General features: G+C 44.5%; 2 protein-coding genes across 4 annotated transcripts in view; one reads left to right on the forward strand and one right to left on the reverse strand.

The window, feature by feature from the left end:
- The first annotated feature begins 10,277 nt into the window (after positions 1-10,277).
- Positions 10,278-13,917, forward strand: wdr74 (WD repeat domain 74). 2 transcript variants are annotated; one of them, XM_083914008.1, is made up of 3 exons: positions 10,278-10,649; positions 10,734-10,973; positions 12,451-13,917. In XM_083914008.1, exons 1-3 carry the CDS (start codon positions 10,368-10,370, stop codon positions 12,979-12,981), a joined length of 1,053 nt encoding a protein of 350 aa, XP_083770134.1. In that variant the 5' UTR covers positions 10,278-10,367; the 3' UTR covers positions 12,982-13,917. The 2 variants fall into 2 exon arrangements, with proteins under 2 accessions (XP_083770134.1, XP_083770133.1); XM_083914007.1 differs by having other exon boundaries at positions 10,278-10,973.
- A 2,980-nt stretch (positions 13,918-16,897) lies between these two features.
- LOC310947232 (arf-GAP with coiled-coil, ANK repeat and PH domain-containing protein 2) overlaps positions 16,898-17,862 on the reverse strand; it is a 16,257-nt gene continuing 15,292 nt past the window's right edge. Inside the window, exons 21-22 of one of the 2 annotated variants that reach the window (XM_083913994.1) lie at positions 17,803-17,862; positions 16,898-17,488 (exon numbers count right to left, since the gene is read on the reverse strand). The exon at positions 17,803-17,862 is cut by the window's right edge and continues 2 nt beyond it. In XM_083913994.1, the coding sequence (XP_083770120.1) occupies positions 17,310-17,488; positions 17,803-17,862 (239 nt within the window). In that variant the 3' untranslated portion in view covers positions 16,898-17,309. The remainder of the gene's footprint in view (positions 17,489-17,802) is intronic. The other variant, XM_083913995.1, reaches the window with a different exon arrangement.

Below are 17,862 nucleotides of genomic sequence, written 5' to 3' on the forward strand. Positions count from 1 at the left end.
CCCCGGATCAAAAGAGGGAGCCGTCCGTGAGTGCTGCTGGGTACGACTTACTCCTGACTTGATGCTTGACTGATCGGAGCTGGTCATTCATGTATTTTAAATGTGCTGTTTGTGTTTGCCTTCCAGCTGTACGGTTCATCACACCGACGACCCCGACAGCACGATCGACTGCATCATCGCAACAGAACGGTAAAACAAACTAAAGTCATCTTCCTCTGACCTGTTCAAGGCTCCGTTCACGCTGCGAGTCTTAACGCGCAATTCCAATCTGATGTTTCGTTTGTCTGTTCGCATTGCGTCTTTAAATGTGGCCTTTGCGCTCCTGAGGTGACCCGCATGAGCAGTTCATCACTGATGGCGTAAACGGTGTTTACGGAGGCGAGCGGGGCGACAGCGAGCGTTACTGTCGGACTTTATGGCCCCGTTCTGGCATTTCTCTCCAAATCCGATCAAAAACAGACGTGTTAGGATCGGACCCTCCAGGTCGAGTTTGCACCCAAGTGTCCGCCCAAACACTAACGAGTCTAAACGTCCCTCTACCTCCACAGTCCGCCTGCTTCACTGCCGTCCTCCATCTTTGTTTGATTCTTTCTCATTCATTTCCAAAATGGAGCAGCGCGGCTCAGAAGGAAGCCATTAAAGTCCGATACGTATCTGACTCAGTAGCACATTTAAAAGTGGACTAATTCTGATCGGAAATGTCAAATTCAATGGGACTTGTGCTGTTCACACTGTCAGAAGAGTCAGAACCGGGTCACACGTGAGCGGAAACATCAGGTTCAGGTCCCTGCGGCGTGAACGGACCCTTGAAGGTGCCGTGCCACTGTCACGTGAGCAGAGATGATTCGAGAACTCTCACTCTTCCTCTGTGCACGGCTGAAACAGCTGTAACAGCTTGGATCACGCTCTCTTCTCCGCCTGCCACGACGTCATTGACCCAGAGCCCTTCATAACCGCCTGCAAAAAGCTTACCTGCCTATACCCGATGGTGGACGGTCTCAACTGCCAGTTTTTGGAGGCTTACGCCGAGTCCTGCTTCCTGAAAGGCAACATCACAGTGGACTGGAGGGCACAGACCGGCTGCCGTAAGACCACCAATCACCTTTCACTGATTCTGTTTCATATGATGAGATGTGAATCATTTCCTCCTGCTGTTCTAGGATGATGAAGGGTTAAATGTGTGTGTGTGTGTGTGTGTGTGTGTGTGTGTGTGTGTGTAGCTGTCCGTAAGGCCTTTTGTCCTGAGTACTGCAGCGATCACGAGTTCTGCGGAAGGAGCTACGGTGAAAGACACTGCCTCTGTCGGGCCACGTTTGCCTCCAAGTACAAACCAACGGGCTCTTTAGGTGAACGCAGCTGCGCCACATGTTTTTTATCAAAGAAGTGAAGAGCAGAGAAGTGTTTTCGTGGTTGAGGAACCACAAAAACATCCTTTTTCTGATGGTTATTGCGTTGAAAACTGGACGTGTTTCTGCCTCCTACGGCTCAGAATCGAATCTTGTTTCATTCAAAAGATAAAAATCAACACAAGCTGCTCAACCACAGATGAGTGCGTGTTGGAGTGGTGATGTTTTATCTCCTGTGTGGTGTTCAGGCGATCCAACGGTCTGCACGGAGAACTCCGCCACTCTGACTCTGGCTGGATGTCTGCTGAGGGAGGATGGCATCGACTACTCCACCCTAGAACTCATCGACCCCGACTGCAAAGGAGACATGGACGAAGAGACCCACATGGTGGCTTTCACCTTCAACAGCAGCAACACCTGCGGGACGGAGGTCGTGGTGAGTGCTGGCCTCCTCACGTCTGTGTGCAAAAGTGTTGATGTCGCTTCCGTTTTCTTTCTTGATGACACAAAGATGTGATCCATGAACTGGTTGACGGAGACTCTAAACTCCGACAAAGGGCTGTGAGTTGATCCTGAAGACCTGTGTGTGTGTGTGTGCGTGTGTGTTCCCCTCTCGACGTAGCAAAACGAAACCCATCTCACCTACAAGAACGCCGTCGTGTTGCATAACTCTTCAAGGGGCGTCATCACCCGCAAGAGCCAGTTTCACCTCGACTTCTCCTGCTACTACACGATGCCTGAAGAAAGGAGTGTGTCCTTCAGGATCCTAGACAGGTGTGTGTGGCGCCTCACCTGGTTGTAAGCGTGCAGCTCGTTGTAGTTGAAGTGTAAGACAGCTGAAGTGTGTTTGTCTGCAGCTCTGTGGTGAAGGAGATCATATCTGACGTTTGGAACTACACTCTGATGATGAACGCCTACACCGACTCCAGCCTCATAAACCCTGTGGAGTCGGACACTGAGATCCATCTGGACCAGCCGGTCTGGGTGCAGCTGAAGACGGAGGGGCTGGACGAACACCTGGTCGCCATAGTGACCGACTCCTGCTGGGCAACCAGCCGCACTTCACCTGACAGCAGTCCGCGATACGACCTCGTCACCGACGGGTGAGAAAAGACTGTGAGACTTTGTAAGAGTCAGCCGCCGACGTCGCTGATGTCATCGTGTCTGTTTTCTGTTTCTGAGCAGATGCCCGAACCCCGCTGACCCGTCGGTGTCAGTGATGGCAAACGGAATGGGAACGTCCAACGTTGTCTCCTTCAAAATGTTCCAGTTCACCGGCGAACCCAATGAGGTCTACCTGCACTGCAAACTGAAGCTGTGCCCCACAATGGGCCAAACCTGCACGCCGGTGAGCAGCTGCAGCAAATACGTAAAGAGTCCTTCCTGCGCAAAATCATCCCGGGGCCTTTTTCTGCACATGGAGACAGTTTTTTTTTTTCGTGTAACAACTATTAACGGGAGAGATGCTAACAGGCGGACGTGGCTAACAGTGGTTAGCTCGGGGCAGCACGGTGAAGGCATTCAAAGGTCTTTTTTAACCACTAATGCTGCTGAAACTAACAGCAAACCTCTGCAGCAGCATGAGAAGAGTCCCTACACACACAACAAAGCGTCATCAGCGTAGTTAGTGAAGCCAGAGTTTATTAAAGAGTGTTTTAAAGACTTACCTACTGGCCCCTGTACCAGCTCCTCTCATAGTAAAGTCCATTACAGTGGAAGGAGCCCATTGGTGCTTTGTGGTGTGTGTAGGGACTCTTCTCATGCTGCTGCAGAGGTTTGCTGTTATTTTCAGCAGCATTAGTGGTTAAAAAAGACCTTTGAATGCCTTCACCGTGCTGCCCCGAGCTAACCCCTGTTAGCCCGGGCGGCTGTTAGCATCTCTCCTGGATTTCTACCTTAATAAAAACTGTCTCCATGATTATTAAGACCCACAGGATGATTTTACACTAAAGTCGTTCCACAACAAGGTCAAACTTAGAGAAACAGAAGTTCAAGTCCTCACTAAGCTGAACGGTTCCTCTCATGGTGTTTTTATTAACGGATCATTTTCACTGCTGCGTTCTCATGATGAGGTGCAGCTGAGTTCTGATAAAGCCGATTAAAAACCGTATTTTCCATAAAGAATGAGACTAAGTGAGAGGATGATGTATGTAAAACATGTGTAAATGAATGTCTGGAGCTAAAGCTAAACGTTAGCCTTGGTGAAGTGTTCGCTAACATCCTCTCGCTCTCACAGAGCTGCGGTAGACGTGGTGTCAGGAGGCGCAGAGCGCTCAGGACTAGATACGCCGATGGACCTGCCGCCCTCATCACCATGGCCTGGAATAACTAAAGCTCCGCTCCACGGTGAGTACGAAGCGACGGAGTTGTTTGAGTCAGAGGTGTTTTTTTTATTTATCGTACTCTTTGAGCTGCAAATGTCCCGTCTGTGGCGTTGATGACGCCCGAGCAAAGGTCGCAGGCTGAGGAACATGTTGTACTGGTATTTTCTTTACTGCCGGAGCGCAACTTTGACGCACGCGCACAGTGCTAACCACTACACCACCGAGAGGGTTCCTGGTTTGAATCCCGGCTGGGGCCCTTCTGTGTGGAGTTTGCATGTTGTCCCCGTGTCTGCGTGGGTTTTCTCCGGGTTCTCCGGTTTCCTCCCACAGTCCAAAGACGTGCAGGTGTTGGGTTCATTGATGACTCTAAATCACCCGTAGGTGTGAATGGTTGTCTGTCTCTGTTCGTCTCTGTGTGTCCTGTGATAGACTGGCGTCCTGTCCAGGGTGGACCCCGCCTCACGCCACATGTCAGCTGGGATCGGCTCCAGCCCCCCGCGACCCCGACAGGGACAAGAGGCTGAAGATGAATGAATGAATGAATGATACAGAAAAGACACAAAAAGGACGCAAAAGCACCGAAACAGAGAAGGAGCCGAGTCTCTTTCACCACCGCGTCCTCTTTACTGCACTGAGAGTCAAACGTTTGAGACCCTTCCAGCCCCCCGCAACCCCGACAGGGACAAGCGGCTGAAGATGAATGAATGAATGAATGAATGATGTTGCTCGTCCTTGAAACATGTTCTGCAGTTTCTGTTTTTCTTCTTTGGTGACTCAGCAGCAGTCACGCTTATCTGATTTCTCCTTCCTTTTAAAGCAACTCTGCACAAATAAACTGTACACACACACACACACACACACACACACACACACACAAACACACACACACACACACACACACACACACACACACACCAAGTAAGGTTAGTTTATATGTAAAGGCAGTTGGCGTAAATATGAGATGACCTTATGTACAGTAATTCTAACACTGTGTCCAGTCCGCACAGACCTGATGTGAGTCGACTGTTTAAACATCATCCTGACTCATCGCACCATGTTTGTCTGCTTGTTCTCAGCTCATCCCCGGCTCCTGATTGGTCCCAGTGAGGCGCGTTTGAAGTTACCGTCGCTGTGACAACGCCGACGGATCATCTTCGACCCGCCTGAGGTGGAAAACCCTGTTCCCGAAGAATCTGCGGGCTGCTGATTCAGCCCACGGTCCCCGTTTGTTATGGTTAATCGTTTTGAAGTGAAATATAGAAATAATCACGGTTGGGTTCAGTCTGCTGCTTCTCAAACTGGGGGATTTGCTCCGCTGGTGGCGCTTGAAGGCGTCTCCAAACTAAAAAAAACGACTAAATTGATACAAAACTAATAAAATCCTTCAGCTTTGAAGAGCTGCGAAATGTGAAAATGGTGAAATGGGTCGAGCGTTTTCCGTAGCGTGCCGCGCGGTCGCGTCAGAGGTGGAACGACTGGGTTTCAAACCTCTGATGGTGACCGAACCGTCCTCTCCGCGGCCGAACAGCGTCGCCTACGCTGCTGTTTGAACTCTTGTGAGGGGGCACGTCACGGACAAAGTTTGAGAACCACGGGTTTAGAGGGTTGGATCTGAACTTCTTCCTGGGACTGTGGGTTCAAATACACTGTGAATGACGTCTCCTTATATGCAACTGAGCAGCTGCAGCCAGAGGAAAAGCTCTGATGTGACTGTGAAGTGGAGTTAAACACATGTGACGTTGTTTTTATTATTACTGTGAGCAAAAGAAAGACAAAAAAAACAATAAAGGTTACGGGTAAACAAACACGGCTGCATTCATTTCATTTACTGGTTTCTTGAACTTTGGCATCATTCTGTTGTTCTGTAACTAAGCCCCGCCCACACACAGAGGGAGACTTCCTGTTTGATCCAAGCCCCGCCCACAGAGAGAGACTTCCTGTTTGGTCCAAGCCCCGCCCACACGGAGAGAGACTTCCTGTTTGATCCAAGCCCCGCCCACACAGAGAGAGACTTCCTGTTTGGTCCAAGACCCGCCCACACAGAGAGAGACTTCCTGTTTGGTCCAAGCCCCGCCCACACAGAGAGAGACTTCCTGTTTGGTCCAAGCCCCGCCCACACAGAGAGAGACTTCCTGTTTGGTCCAAGCCCCGCCCACACAGAGAGAGAGACTTCCTGTTGGGTCCAAGCCCCGCCCACACAGAGAGAGACTTCCTGTTTGGTCCAAGCCCCGTCCACAGAGAGAGAGACTTCCTGTTTGGTCCAAGCCCCGCCCACACAGAGAGAGCGACTTCCTGTTTGGTCCAAGCCCCGCCCACAGAGAGAGAGAGAGAGAGAGACTTCCTGTTTGGTCCAATCAGGAAGCTGGGTCAGCGTCAGTCCTCTGAGTGTCCACTAGGGGCAGGTTTCATGTTAAACAGGCGTTTACACAGCATCATTAAACCTGTTTAAGGACAAAAGAACATTCTAGTCTGTGTGTTTAGCTCAGGTCGCCATGACAACACTGAGGGGGAGGGGCTAGTTTTTATTTTACTGGAGGTTAAAGTTTATGAATAATTAGGGGCGTGGTCTCTTGAGTGACAGCTAGCCTCTGGCCCTCACTTCTCCTCGGAGGTAAACATCAGCCAGATGGACGTACGCCCCTCCCCCCAACGTCACATACATGCCCTGTCGGAGTTTTCTGAGAGTTGGAAACACGCGACTGTGTAGAGAAAGAATTTACACTCCGAAATAGAAACAGGAGAAAACATCATTTCCCGCCTGTTGTCATGGAAACACACGACGGTGTAGAGACAGAATTTACACTCCGATAAAAACAGGAGAAAACATAATTTCCTGCCTGTTGTCATGGAAACACCCAACCGTGTAGAGACAGAATTTACACTCTGATAAAAACAGGAAAAAACATAATTTGCTGCCTGTTGTCATGGAAACACACGACCGTGTAGAGACAGAATTTACACTCCGATAAAAAAACAGGAGAAAACATAATTTCCTGCCTGTTGTCATGGAAACACACAACCGTGTAGAGACAGAATTTACACTCCGATAAAAACAGAAGAAGACATAATTTCCTGCCTGTTGTCATGGAAACACACAACCGTGTAGAGACAGAATTTACACTCGGATAAAAACAGGAGAAAACATAATTTCCTGCCTGTTGTCATGGAAACACACAACTGTGTAGAGACAGAATTTACACTCCGATAAAAACAGAAGAAGACATAATTTCCTGCCTGTTGTCATGGAAACACACAACCGTGTAGAGACAGAATTTACACTCGGATAAAAACAGGAGAAAACATAATTTCCTGCCTGTTGTCATGGAAACACACAACTGTGTAGAGACAGAATTTACACTCCGATAAAAAACAGGAGAAAACATAATTTCCTGCCTGTTGTCATGGAAACACACAACCGTGTAGAGACAGAATTTACACTCCGATAAAAAACAGGAGAAAACATAATTTCCTGCCTGTTGTCATGGAAACACACAACCGTGTAGAGACAGAATTTACACTCGGATAAAAACAGGAGAAAACATAATTTCCTGCCTGTTGTCATGGAAACACACAACTGTGTAGAGACAGAATTTACACTCCGATAAAAAACAGGAGAAAACATAATTTCCTGCCTGTTGTCATGGAAACACACAACCGTGTAGAGACAGAATTTACACTCGGATAAAAACAGGAGAAAACATAATTTCCTGCCTGTTGTCATGGAAACACACAACCGTGTAGAGACAGAATTTACACTCGGATAAAAACAGGAGAAAACATAATTTCCTGCCTGTTGTCATGGAAACACACAACTGTGTAGAGACAGAATTTACACTCCGATAAAAAACAGGAGAATACATTATTTCCTGCCTGTTGTCATGGAAACACACAACCGTGTAGAGACAGAATTTACACTCGGATAAAAACAGGAGAAAACATAATTTCCTACCTGTTGTCATGGAAACACACAACTGTGTAGAGACAGAATTTACACTCCGATAAAAAACAGGAGAAAACATAATTTCCTGCCTGTTGTCATGGAAACACACAACCGTGTAGAGACAGAATTTACACTCGGATAAAAACAGGAGAAAACATAATTTCCTGCCTGTTGTCATGGAAACACACAACTGTTTAGAGTCAGAATTTACACTCCGATAAAAAACAGGAGAAAACATAATTTCCTGCCTGTTGTCATGGAAACACACAACCGTGTAGACAGAATTTACACTCCAATAAAAACAGAAGAAGACATAATTTCCTGCCTATTGTCATGGAAACACACGACCGTGTAGAGACAGAATTTACACTCCGATAAAAACAGGAGAAAACATCATTTCCTGCCTGTTGGCATGGAAACACACGACTGTGTAGGGACAGAATTTACACTCCGATAAAAACAGGAGAAAACATCATTTCCTGCCTGTTGGCATGGAAACACACGACTGTGTAGGGACAGAATTTACACTCCGATAAAAACAGGAGAAAACATCATTTCCTGCCTGTTGGCATGGAATCCAGAAACGACTCCTGTTGATCTGAAACCACAGTCACATCAAATTAACTTGCCCCACTGAACGGCACTGAACGTCAATAACTGCCGTATTGTTCGGGGAAACACTTTAATATAACAGATAAAATAAATGTATAAATAAACGGACTAACGGTGCAAATGTAAACGTATAATAGTCTCAGGTGAAGTGAACGGATGAGGAGACATGAAGGTAAAATCAGCAAAACCTCCTCTGATCTCTGATATGAACGCAGACGAATTTAGAAAAATACTTCTGGTGCAACATCTCATCTCATCTTCAGCCTCTGGTCCTGGATCAGGTCTCAGGGGCAGCAGCTCCAGCCTCTGGTCCTGGATCAGGTCTCAGGGGCAGCAGCTCCAGCCTCTGATCCTGGATCAGGTCTCAGGGGCAGCAGCTCCAGCAGGGGACCCCAAACTTCCCTTTCCCTTATTAAATTCTATTTATTATAAAATATCATTAATTTATAAAGTGGTTTTATTCTGATGACACCTTTAAGGAGCTGATAACGGTTTTGATTCTTTCTTTAAATCAGTTTATTGTGAGTTTTCTGTTTTTCCATTCATTATTTTCCCGTCATGAGAATCATGTTCAACTTTTTTGACCTTTCATGAATATAATAAATAAATAAATAAATAAATAAATAAATAAATACATAAATAAAATAATAATATAATAATAATAATAACATAATAAAATGTCATTAATGCCGTGATTCAAACGTCATCGTGTGTTCGACTGTTTCACAAACAGGAAACACAGAAAAACTTCCTCAAACTCAACTTTTCCTCAGAGTTTCTGCAAAAACAATAAATAAATATAAATATAAATATTTATTCATTTAAAGTGAAATTATTTTACCGTGGGTGAAAAATGCAACGAAAAGTCGTCGTTAACGTCACTTTTTGTTTGTTTGTTTGTTTGTTTTTATTTTCCAACATGTGAAAAACAACAGAAAAAGAAATAATATAAAGAAATAAAACAACAGAAAATAATATTAATAATAACAATAATAAAAACAAAATCAGAATAAGGAATAATAAAGAATAACTTTGTTTGTTTTTAACAGGAATGAAAAACAGAAGAATAACTTATTTAATTTTAACGCTTCTTCATTTTCAAACTTTGTCAAATTAAAATCCTTTTTTAATCTTTTTCATAATATTTATAATTTTGACATTTTGCCTAAATGCTTTATTTTTATTATTATTATTTCTATTGATTTTTTAGTTCATCTTTATTTTTATTTTTTTCTCATTATTATTTTATTATTTATTTAATAAAATCTTTATAATCTGTGATTTTAATAAATAAAATAAATAACTTTTATCTTTTTTTTCTTTCACAGAATTTTAATTCGTCTTTTTATGGTTAAACTTTAAAAGTTTAAAATTGTCCATCAGTTTAAAAAAACAATAAACTCTCAGTAAATACATATAAATAATAATAATAATAATAATAATACTAATATAATAAATATAAATAAGTAATAAACTCGTAGTAAATAAATAATAATATAATAAATACATATTATTATTATTAATAATAATAATATGATAAATAAATAATAATATTAATATAAATAATAATAATAATAATATAATAAATACATAAATATGAGGTAAATGTAAACACAAAGTTCTCTGTAAAATAAAGAACTTACAGAAAATATAACAACAATAAACTCTAAGTAAATAAATATAAATAATAATAATATAATAGCTATAAATAATATTATAATAAATAATAATATAATAAATAAATATAAATAATAATAATAATATAATAAATAAATATAAATAATAATAATAATATAATAAATAATAATAATAATATAATAAATAAATAATAATATAAATATAAATAATAATAATAATATAATAAATATTAATAATAATATAATAAATAAATAAAAAAGAGGTAAATGTAAAAAGTTCTCTATAAAATAAAGAACTTTATCATTTTAATGTTAATTATTAAATTAGAAATAAAATAAACATTAATAACGTTCAGGACAGAAGGGGGCGGGTCTCACTGACGTCACACCCACAGAGGAAACACACTGACCTCACAGTGACGTCATCAGGCCGCGCCGCAGTCTCCGCAGCAGCAGGAGGAGCACGTGTGATCCGGAGCACTGACACCCGGGTTTGAGTCCAGGCGCGATGGGGGACCAGAGCCGGCGCTGCTGCGTGTTTCTGGGCTCCGAGACCGGGATCCTGAAGGGGGTCAGCCTCGCCCAGAAGCAGGCCTTCAACTTCTGCAACACCAGCCACCTGAGCCGGGACCAGGAGGTGCGGGCCCTGTGCTGGGGGGACCCGGCGGAGAGCGAGCTGCTGGTGGGCTCCGTGGACGGAACCGTGAAGACCTTCAGCACCGAGAAGGGCGCCTTCACCGAGAGCCGGCGCTGCGGGGACCCGGCGGAGGGCTGCTTCACCGGGCTGGCGGTCCGCGGGTCCGCGCTGGTCACCTGCGGGGAGCGCGGGACGGTGCGGGTGTGGGCGGAGGACGGCGGCGGGCCCGCGGCCGAGCTGGACGCGGGGAAGAACGTGTGCAGGATGCGGCAGAGCCCGGTGCACCGGAACACGGTCGCCACCGGGGGGAAGGAGAACGGGCTGAAGATCTGGGACCTGGAGCGACCCGAGAACCCCGTGTTCACCGCCAAGAACCTGCGCGACGACTGGCTGGATCTACGGAGGCCGCAGTGGGTCAGGGACGTGGCCTTCATCCCGGACTCCGACAAAGTGGTCACCTGCACCGGACACCACCAGGTGCGTAACCGCGTCGGACCGGACTCGAACCCGCGGGTTTAAAGTTTAGTCTTCTGGGGAAAAGACGCGACTTTGTGAAAACGGTTTTATCCAAATATGACTTTGATCTTTAAAATGTTTTATTTATTAATATTTAATATTTCGACTTCAAAGAGACACAACACGACTTCAAAGAGACACAACACGACTTCAAAGAGACACAACACGACTTCAAAGAGACACAATGTGACTTCAAAGAGACGAGACAAGACTTCAAAGAGACACAACACGACTTCAAAGAGACACAACACGACAAGACGTGACTTCAAAGAGACACAACACGACTTCAAAGAGACGCAACACGACTTCAGAGACACAACACGACTTCAAAGAGACGCAACACGACTTCAAAGAGACGCAACACAACTTCAGAGACACAACGTGACTTCAAAGAGACGCAACACAACTTCAGAGACACAATGTGACTTCAAAGAGACAAAACGTGACTTCAAAGAGACACAACACGAGTTCAAAGAGACACAACACGACTTCAAAGAGACACAACTTGACTTCAAGGAGACACAGCATGACTTCAAGGAGACAAAACGTGACTTCAAAAGAGACACAACATGACTCCGGAGACGCAACATGACATCAAAGAGACACAACACGACTTCAAAGAGACGCGACAAGACTTCAAAGAGACAAGAGACACGGCGTGACTTCAAAGAGACGCAACACGACTTCAGAGACACAACACGACTTCAAAGAGACGCAACAAGACTTCCAAGAGACGCAACACGACTTCAAAGAGACGCAACACGACTTCAAAGAGACGCAACACGACTTCAAAGAGACGCAACACGACTTCAAAGAGACACAACAAGACTTCAAAGACACACGACACAACTTCAGAGACACGACACAACTTCAAAGAGACGCGAAAAGACTTCCAAGAGACACGACATGACTTCAAAGAGACACAACACGACTTCAAAGAGACACTACACAACTTCAGAGACACAACACGACTTCAAAGACACACAACACGACTTCAAAGAGACACTACACGACTTCAGAGACACTACACGACTTCAGAGACACAACACGACTTCAAAGAGACACTACACGACTTCAGAGACAACACGACTTCAGAGACACAACACGACTTCAAAGAGACACAACACGACTTCAAAGAGACGCAACACGACTTCAGAGACACGACACAACTTCAAAGAGACGCAACACGACTTCAAAGAGACGCAACATGACTTCAAAGAGACACAACACGACTTACAAGAGACACGGCGTGACTTCAAAGAGACGCAACAAGACTTCCAAGAGACGCGACACGACTTCAAAGAGACACGACACAAATTCAAAGAGACACAACTTGACTTTAAGGAGACACAGCGTGACTTCAAAGAGACACAGCACAACTTCAAAGAGACGCGACGTGACTTCAAAGAGACCTAATAATGTTGTTTTCTCCCGTCAGGTCCACGTGTTTGATCCCTCCTCCCCTCAGCGGCGTCCCGTCCTGGAGGTGGAGTTCGGCGAGCACCCGCTCACCGCCCTGTCTCTGCCCGCCGCCGGGAACATGGTGGTGGTGGGGAACACCCACGGCCAGATCGCCGTGCTGGACCTGAGGAAGGGCGTGGTCCGCGGCGCTCTGAAGGGGCTGACGGGCGGCGTGCGGGCGCTGCAGTGTCACGCCACCCAGCCCGTGGTGGCGTCCTGCGGCCTGGACCGCTTCCTCCGCATCCACGGCCTGGAGGACCGCAAGCTGCAGCACAAGGTCTACCTCAAGTCCAGACTCAACTGCCTCCTGCTCGCCAGCAGGGACCTGGAGGGCGCGGCGGCGGCGGGGGGGACGGGGGCGGAGTCTCAGGAGGTGAAGGACGAGGACAACGACGAGGTGTGGGAGACGATGGAGCGGGTGGAGGAGAAGACGAAGAGGAAACAGACACACGAAGAAGAAGAGGAGGAGGAGACGAGGAAGAGGAAGAAGAAGAAGGGAGGAGACTGAGGCGTTTGTGGCGCCGCTAGAGCGTGGGACGTTTGAGCGTGGGACGTTTGAGCGGCGTCAGAGCGTGGGACGTTTGAGCGTGGGACGTTTGAGCACCATCAGAGCGTGGGACGTTTGAGCACCATCAGAGCGTGGGACGTTTGAGCACCGTCAGAGCGTGGGACGTTTGAGCGTCGTCAGAGCGTGGGACGTTTGAGAACCATCAGAGCGTGGGACGTTTGAGGCGCCGTCAAAGCGTGGGACGTTTGAGCGGCGTCAGAGCGTGGGACGTTTGAGCGTCGTCAGAGCGTGGGACGTTTGAGCGTCGTCAGAGCGTGGGACGTTTGAGCGTCGTCAGAGCGTGGGACGTTTGAGGCACCATCAGAGCGTGGAACGTTTGAGGCACCATCAGAGCGTGGGACGTTTGAGCACCATCAGAGCGTGGGACGTTTGAGCACCATCAGAGCGTGGGACGTTTGAGCACCATCAGAGCGTGGGACGTTTGAGGCGCCGTCAGAGCGTGGGACGTTTGAGGCGCCGTCAGAGCGTGGGACGTTTGAGGCGCCGTCAAAGCGTGGGACGTTTGAGCACCATCAGAGCGTGGGACGTTTGAGCACCATCAGAGCGTGGGACGTTTGAGCACCATCAGAGCGTGGGACGTTTGAGCACCATCCGAGCGTGGGACGTTTGAGGCACCATCAGAGCGTGGGACGTTTGAGCACCATCAGAGCGTGGGACGTTTGAGGCACCGTCAGAGCGTGGGACGTTTGAGGCACCGTCAGAGCGTGGGACGTTTGAGGCACCGTCAGAGCGTGGGACGTTTGAGCGCCGTCAGAGCGTGGGACGTTTGAGGCACCGTCAGAGCGTGGGACGTTTGAGACTTTATCGTTGCGTCTGAACGTTTGTGATGTTTTGATGTTTTTGCAGATTTATTAAAATCACAGCTTTTCATTTAAACGCACGATTTTCTGCTTTTTCTTTATTTTACGATCCGACTTTACTCAAAATATTATTAAAATATCTCAGAATTATTAATTTAGTATCCCAAAATATTATTTAAATATCTCAAAATTCACATAATCTCACAAAATATCTAAAAATATTCAAATATCTCAATTATTAAATATTATTAATATCCAAAAATTATTCACAAAATATCCCAAAATATTAATATAATACCCAGAAACTTTAAACGGTATCCCACAATGTTTAAATATATAAAAATATTGACAGTTAAATGTTGAAATAGCCCAAAAATATTTAAATATTAATAAAATAACCCAAAGTCTTAAAATATCCTCAGATTATTCACAGTATCCCACAAAATTATTAAATATCTAAAAATATAAATATACAAACAAACTATCCAAAAAATATTTACATCAAAATATTAAAATAAAAACACAAAATATTATTAAAATCTCAAATATTAAATATGCAAAAGTATTTTTTTTATTGTCCCAAATATGATTAAAATATCTGGAAATAATGAAATAATATCCAAAAATATTAATAGAAATTAAAAAAAAGAATATGCTAATAATAAAATATCCCAATTTATTATTAAAACATCTCAAAATATTAAAAGAATATTTGCCTAAAATATTCAAAATCATTAAAATATCCATAACTCCCATAAACAACATAACACATTTATGAACAATAACATTCTGCAGAGTTTACACTTTGTCACTTTAAGTTTATTTTGATGCTGATATTAAATATTTATATATATTTATTATATTTATATTTAACTTTCTTCACTTCTGCATCAAACAAACTCAACAATTTATAAAAAACATTTAATAAAAATGAGAATATTTACGTGATATTTAGCAAAAGTCTCTGTAACAGATTATAAAACATTAATAAGTGTTTTTATAACAAACGTATTAACTTTAGTGTTAATAAGCTTCAATAACAGCATCATAAACATGTTTAACAGAATATAAGACATTAATATGTATTTATAACACACTTATTAACTTTATTTTATGTAAATAGTATTAATAACAGCATCATAAACATGTTTATTAATAGAATTTAGGACATTTATAAAGTTTATTACAATTTGTACTTGTAAAATAAAACTATATAAATTAATAACGGCATCATAATCATGATTATTATTAAATTATTCACCATTTAAAAGCATTTATAACACGATTATTAACATTTCTTTGTGTTAATGTTAATAACGGCGTCATAAACAGGTTTATTATTAGATTATAGGACATTTATAAGTGTTTATGAAGCTTATTAACGTCTGTACGTGTAAATAAAACTATAAACAGCATCATAAACATGTTTATTAATACATGATTATATGATGCTGTTATTCACACGTGACGTTAATTATGACTGAAACATTATTTCATATAAACGTTAAATTCTGTCTGAACACAAACGAGGAAACAACAACAACAGGTGAATAAAAACAGGTTCAGCTGCAGAGTCACAGTCACAGCAGTCAGAGTCACAGGGAAACAAAGGATGAAATAAAGGAATAGATAAAGGATAATAAACGCTGTTATTCTTCCTCCTCCTCCTCATCATCATCATCACCATCATCATCATCATCATCATCACCATCATCAGTGACGCTGGAGGTGAAACTCTTTTCTCTTTGATACGGCAGCAGCTCAGTCCAGGGGTGACTTGGCTGGGACCTGGAGGGTCGCTGGTTCAAGTCCCTGTGTGCACCATGAATGGAGCGTGGCCTGGTGGCTGGAGAGGTGCCAGTTCATCTCCTGGGCACTGCAGAGGTGCTGTTGAGCAAGGCACTGGCAGCCCCCTCGCTCTAACATCTCTCCAGTGTGTGTGTGTGTGCGTGCGTGCGTGCGTGCGTGCGTGCGTGCGTGCGTGCGTGTGTGTGTGTGTGTGTGTGTGTGTTTTCCCCATTCGCGGGACAAATAAAGCAGCTCTTCTTCTTTTCCTGTGGAACGACTCTCAGGAACTCTCTCCACCTTTATTTACTCTTATTTACAGTAGCAGTGGTTTTCACCTGTAACAGTGTTTTTACAGCGTTTTCATCCCGTTCACGACTTTGTTTCATGAAATATTTTAGCTTTTCTTTAAATATTAAATCTTTCTCGAGATATTCAGACTTCTGACTGAAATATTCAGATTTTCCCTCAAATTATTCTTTAAATATGACAAAAGTTACATTTCATATAATATATTTTATATATATATATAAAATATATATATATAAAATACTCTGACAGCAGAGTTGTAGCATGTAGCTACATGTAGCCGTTAGCGTGTAGCTACATGTAGCCGTTAGCGGCGTGTGTGGAGAAGATGGCGCGGTTTCTCCTCAGATATCGAACTCACGCGTTCACAGACAATCAGAATTGACTGGGTTTAAAGGGAGACGTTTAATATCCAGGGTCCGTGCTGAAGGTCACAGTCAAGCACCTTTAAGGACCTTTAAGGACTTTTAGAGCGCCCTCCCACTGTGCGTGCGTCCCGTGCCCCGTGCTTTAGGGTCCTTGTCCCCCCTCCAGGCCCGTTTGTACTCACACTACCTGGGCCTCGGAGAATGCTTCTTGCTGCCTATACGTCATCACGCCGTAACACGTCACACGCATTGATGACGTCATGGCGATGCGTGGCTTTGTTTCCAGATCTTTCCGTAGACCTCGGAGTTTTTGTGCGTCTTGTCGACTGTTTTTGAATCTTTTCATCGACCAAATCTGCAGTAAACACTCCACCTCCGCATCACACCAACGTGAACCTTTCACCGCCATTGTTTGAAATGTCCGCGCATGGTCCCTCCTTCTTTTTTCTACGTCCCAACAGGCGCACAGGAAATGACCTCAGAACCGCCGTAGGCCTCGTGCTCGTACACGTGCGCACGCTCGTGCTCGTACACGTGCAAACGTGCTTTACTAAAGCCACCTCTCCCAAACGGGCCGTGGACGGCAAGCGTGCCGCTCCTAGACGTGGTACGGTTGCACTCACACTGGTCAAAGGAACCAGACTTTAGCCATGGAACATGCTGGGGCACAGTACGGAGGCACAGTGGGAGGGCGCCCTTAGGCACCTTTAAGGCCTTTTAAGCACCTTTCAGGTCCATGTTTCACCTCAGGCCTCTGATAAATGACATATTTCCACAAATACACACTGAAGATGATCATTTGACCCTTTTGATCTTGTTAACGGACGGTTTCTTGCTGTAAATGTGTTTTTTTTTACAGCAGAAGGAGCAGAAATGAATGAAGTGTCTGTTCTTTAGCTGTTTGGTGCAGATTTTGTGGATTTCAAGCACCTGAAAATCGTTCTGTGCACGTTTACAGACGTCAGTCGACTTTTCAAAGTGTTGAGATGAACGCTCGTCCAAACTGTTACCGTGGCAACCCCGGGGTCCAGGAAGTCTCAGTCTCAGTCATTCTGACTCCTCCCTCTTCCTCTCCCTCCTCTCCCTCGCCGTCGCGGCTGAACTGGCGCCTGCGGAGCCTCTCGGGGTCGTGTGACGCCATGTCGCTGAAGTCACGGAAGATTTCCTGAAACGTTTCGTCGTCTCCTGAAGATTTACGTCAGACAAACAAGTGTGTTGTTGTTGTGTTGTGTTGTTGCTGTTGACGTTGTTGTTGTCATTACTGTTGTTGTTGTGTTGTTGTTGTTGTTGTCATACTGTTGTTGTTGTGTTGTTGTTGCTGTTGTTGTGTTGTTGTTGTTGTGGCTGTTGTGTTGCTGTTGTGTTGCTGTTGTGTTGCTGTTGTGGCTGTTGTGTTGTTGTTGCTGTTGTTGTTGTTGTGTTGTTGTTGTTGTTGCTGTTGTGTTGTTGTTGTTGCTGTGTTGCTGTTGTTGTTGTTGTTGTTGTTGTTGTTGACTCACCCACGGCTCCAAACACGCCCTCTGAGTCTCTCATCTCCTCGTTCATGCGAGCCATCCGCA

The sequence above is a fragment of the Echiichthys vipera genome (assembly GCF_963691815.1).
Source record: "Echiichthys vipera genome assembly, chromosome: 5".
In the NCBI taxonomy this organism is placed as follows: domain Eukaryota; kingdom Metazoa; phylum Chordata; class Actinopteri; order Perciformes; family Trachinidae; genus Echiichthys; species Echiichthys vipera.

Coding starts and splice junctions, on each gene's coding strand:
- wdr74 (XM_083914007.1), top strand. CDS start 10,368: ATGGGGGACCAGAGCCGGCGCTGCTGCGTGTTTCTGGGCTCCGAGACC. Junction 10,974..12,450: donor CCTGCACCGGACACCACCAG/GTGCGTAACCGC, acceptor TTCTCCCGTCAG/GTCCACGTGTTTGATCCCTC.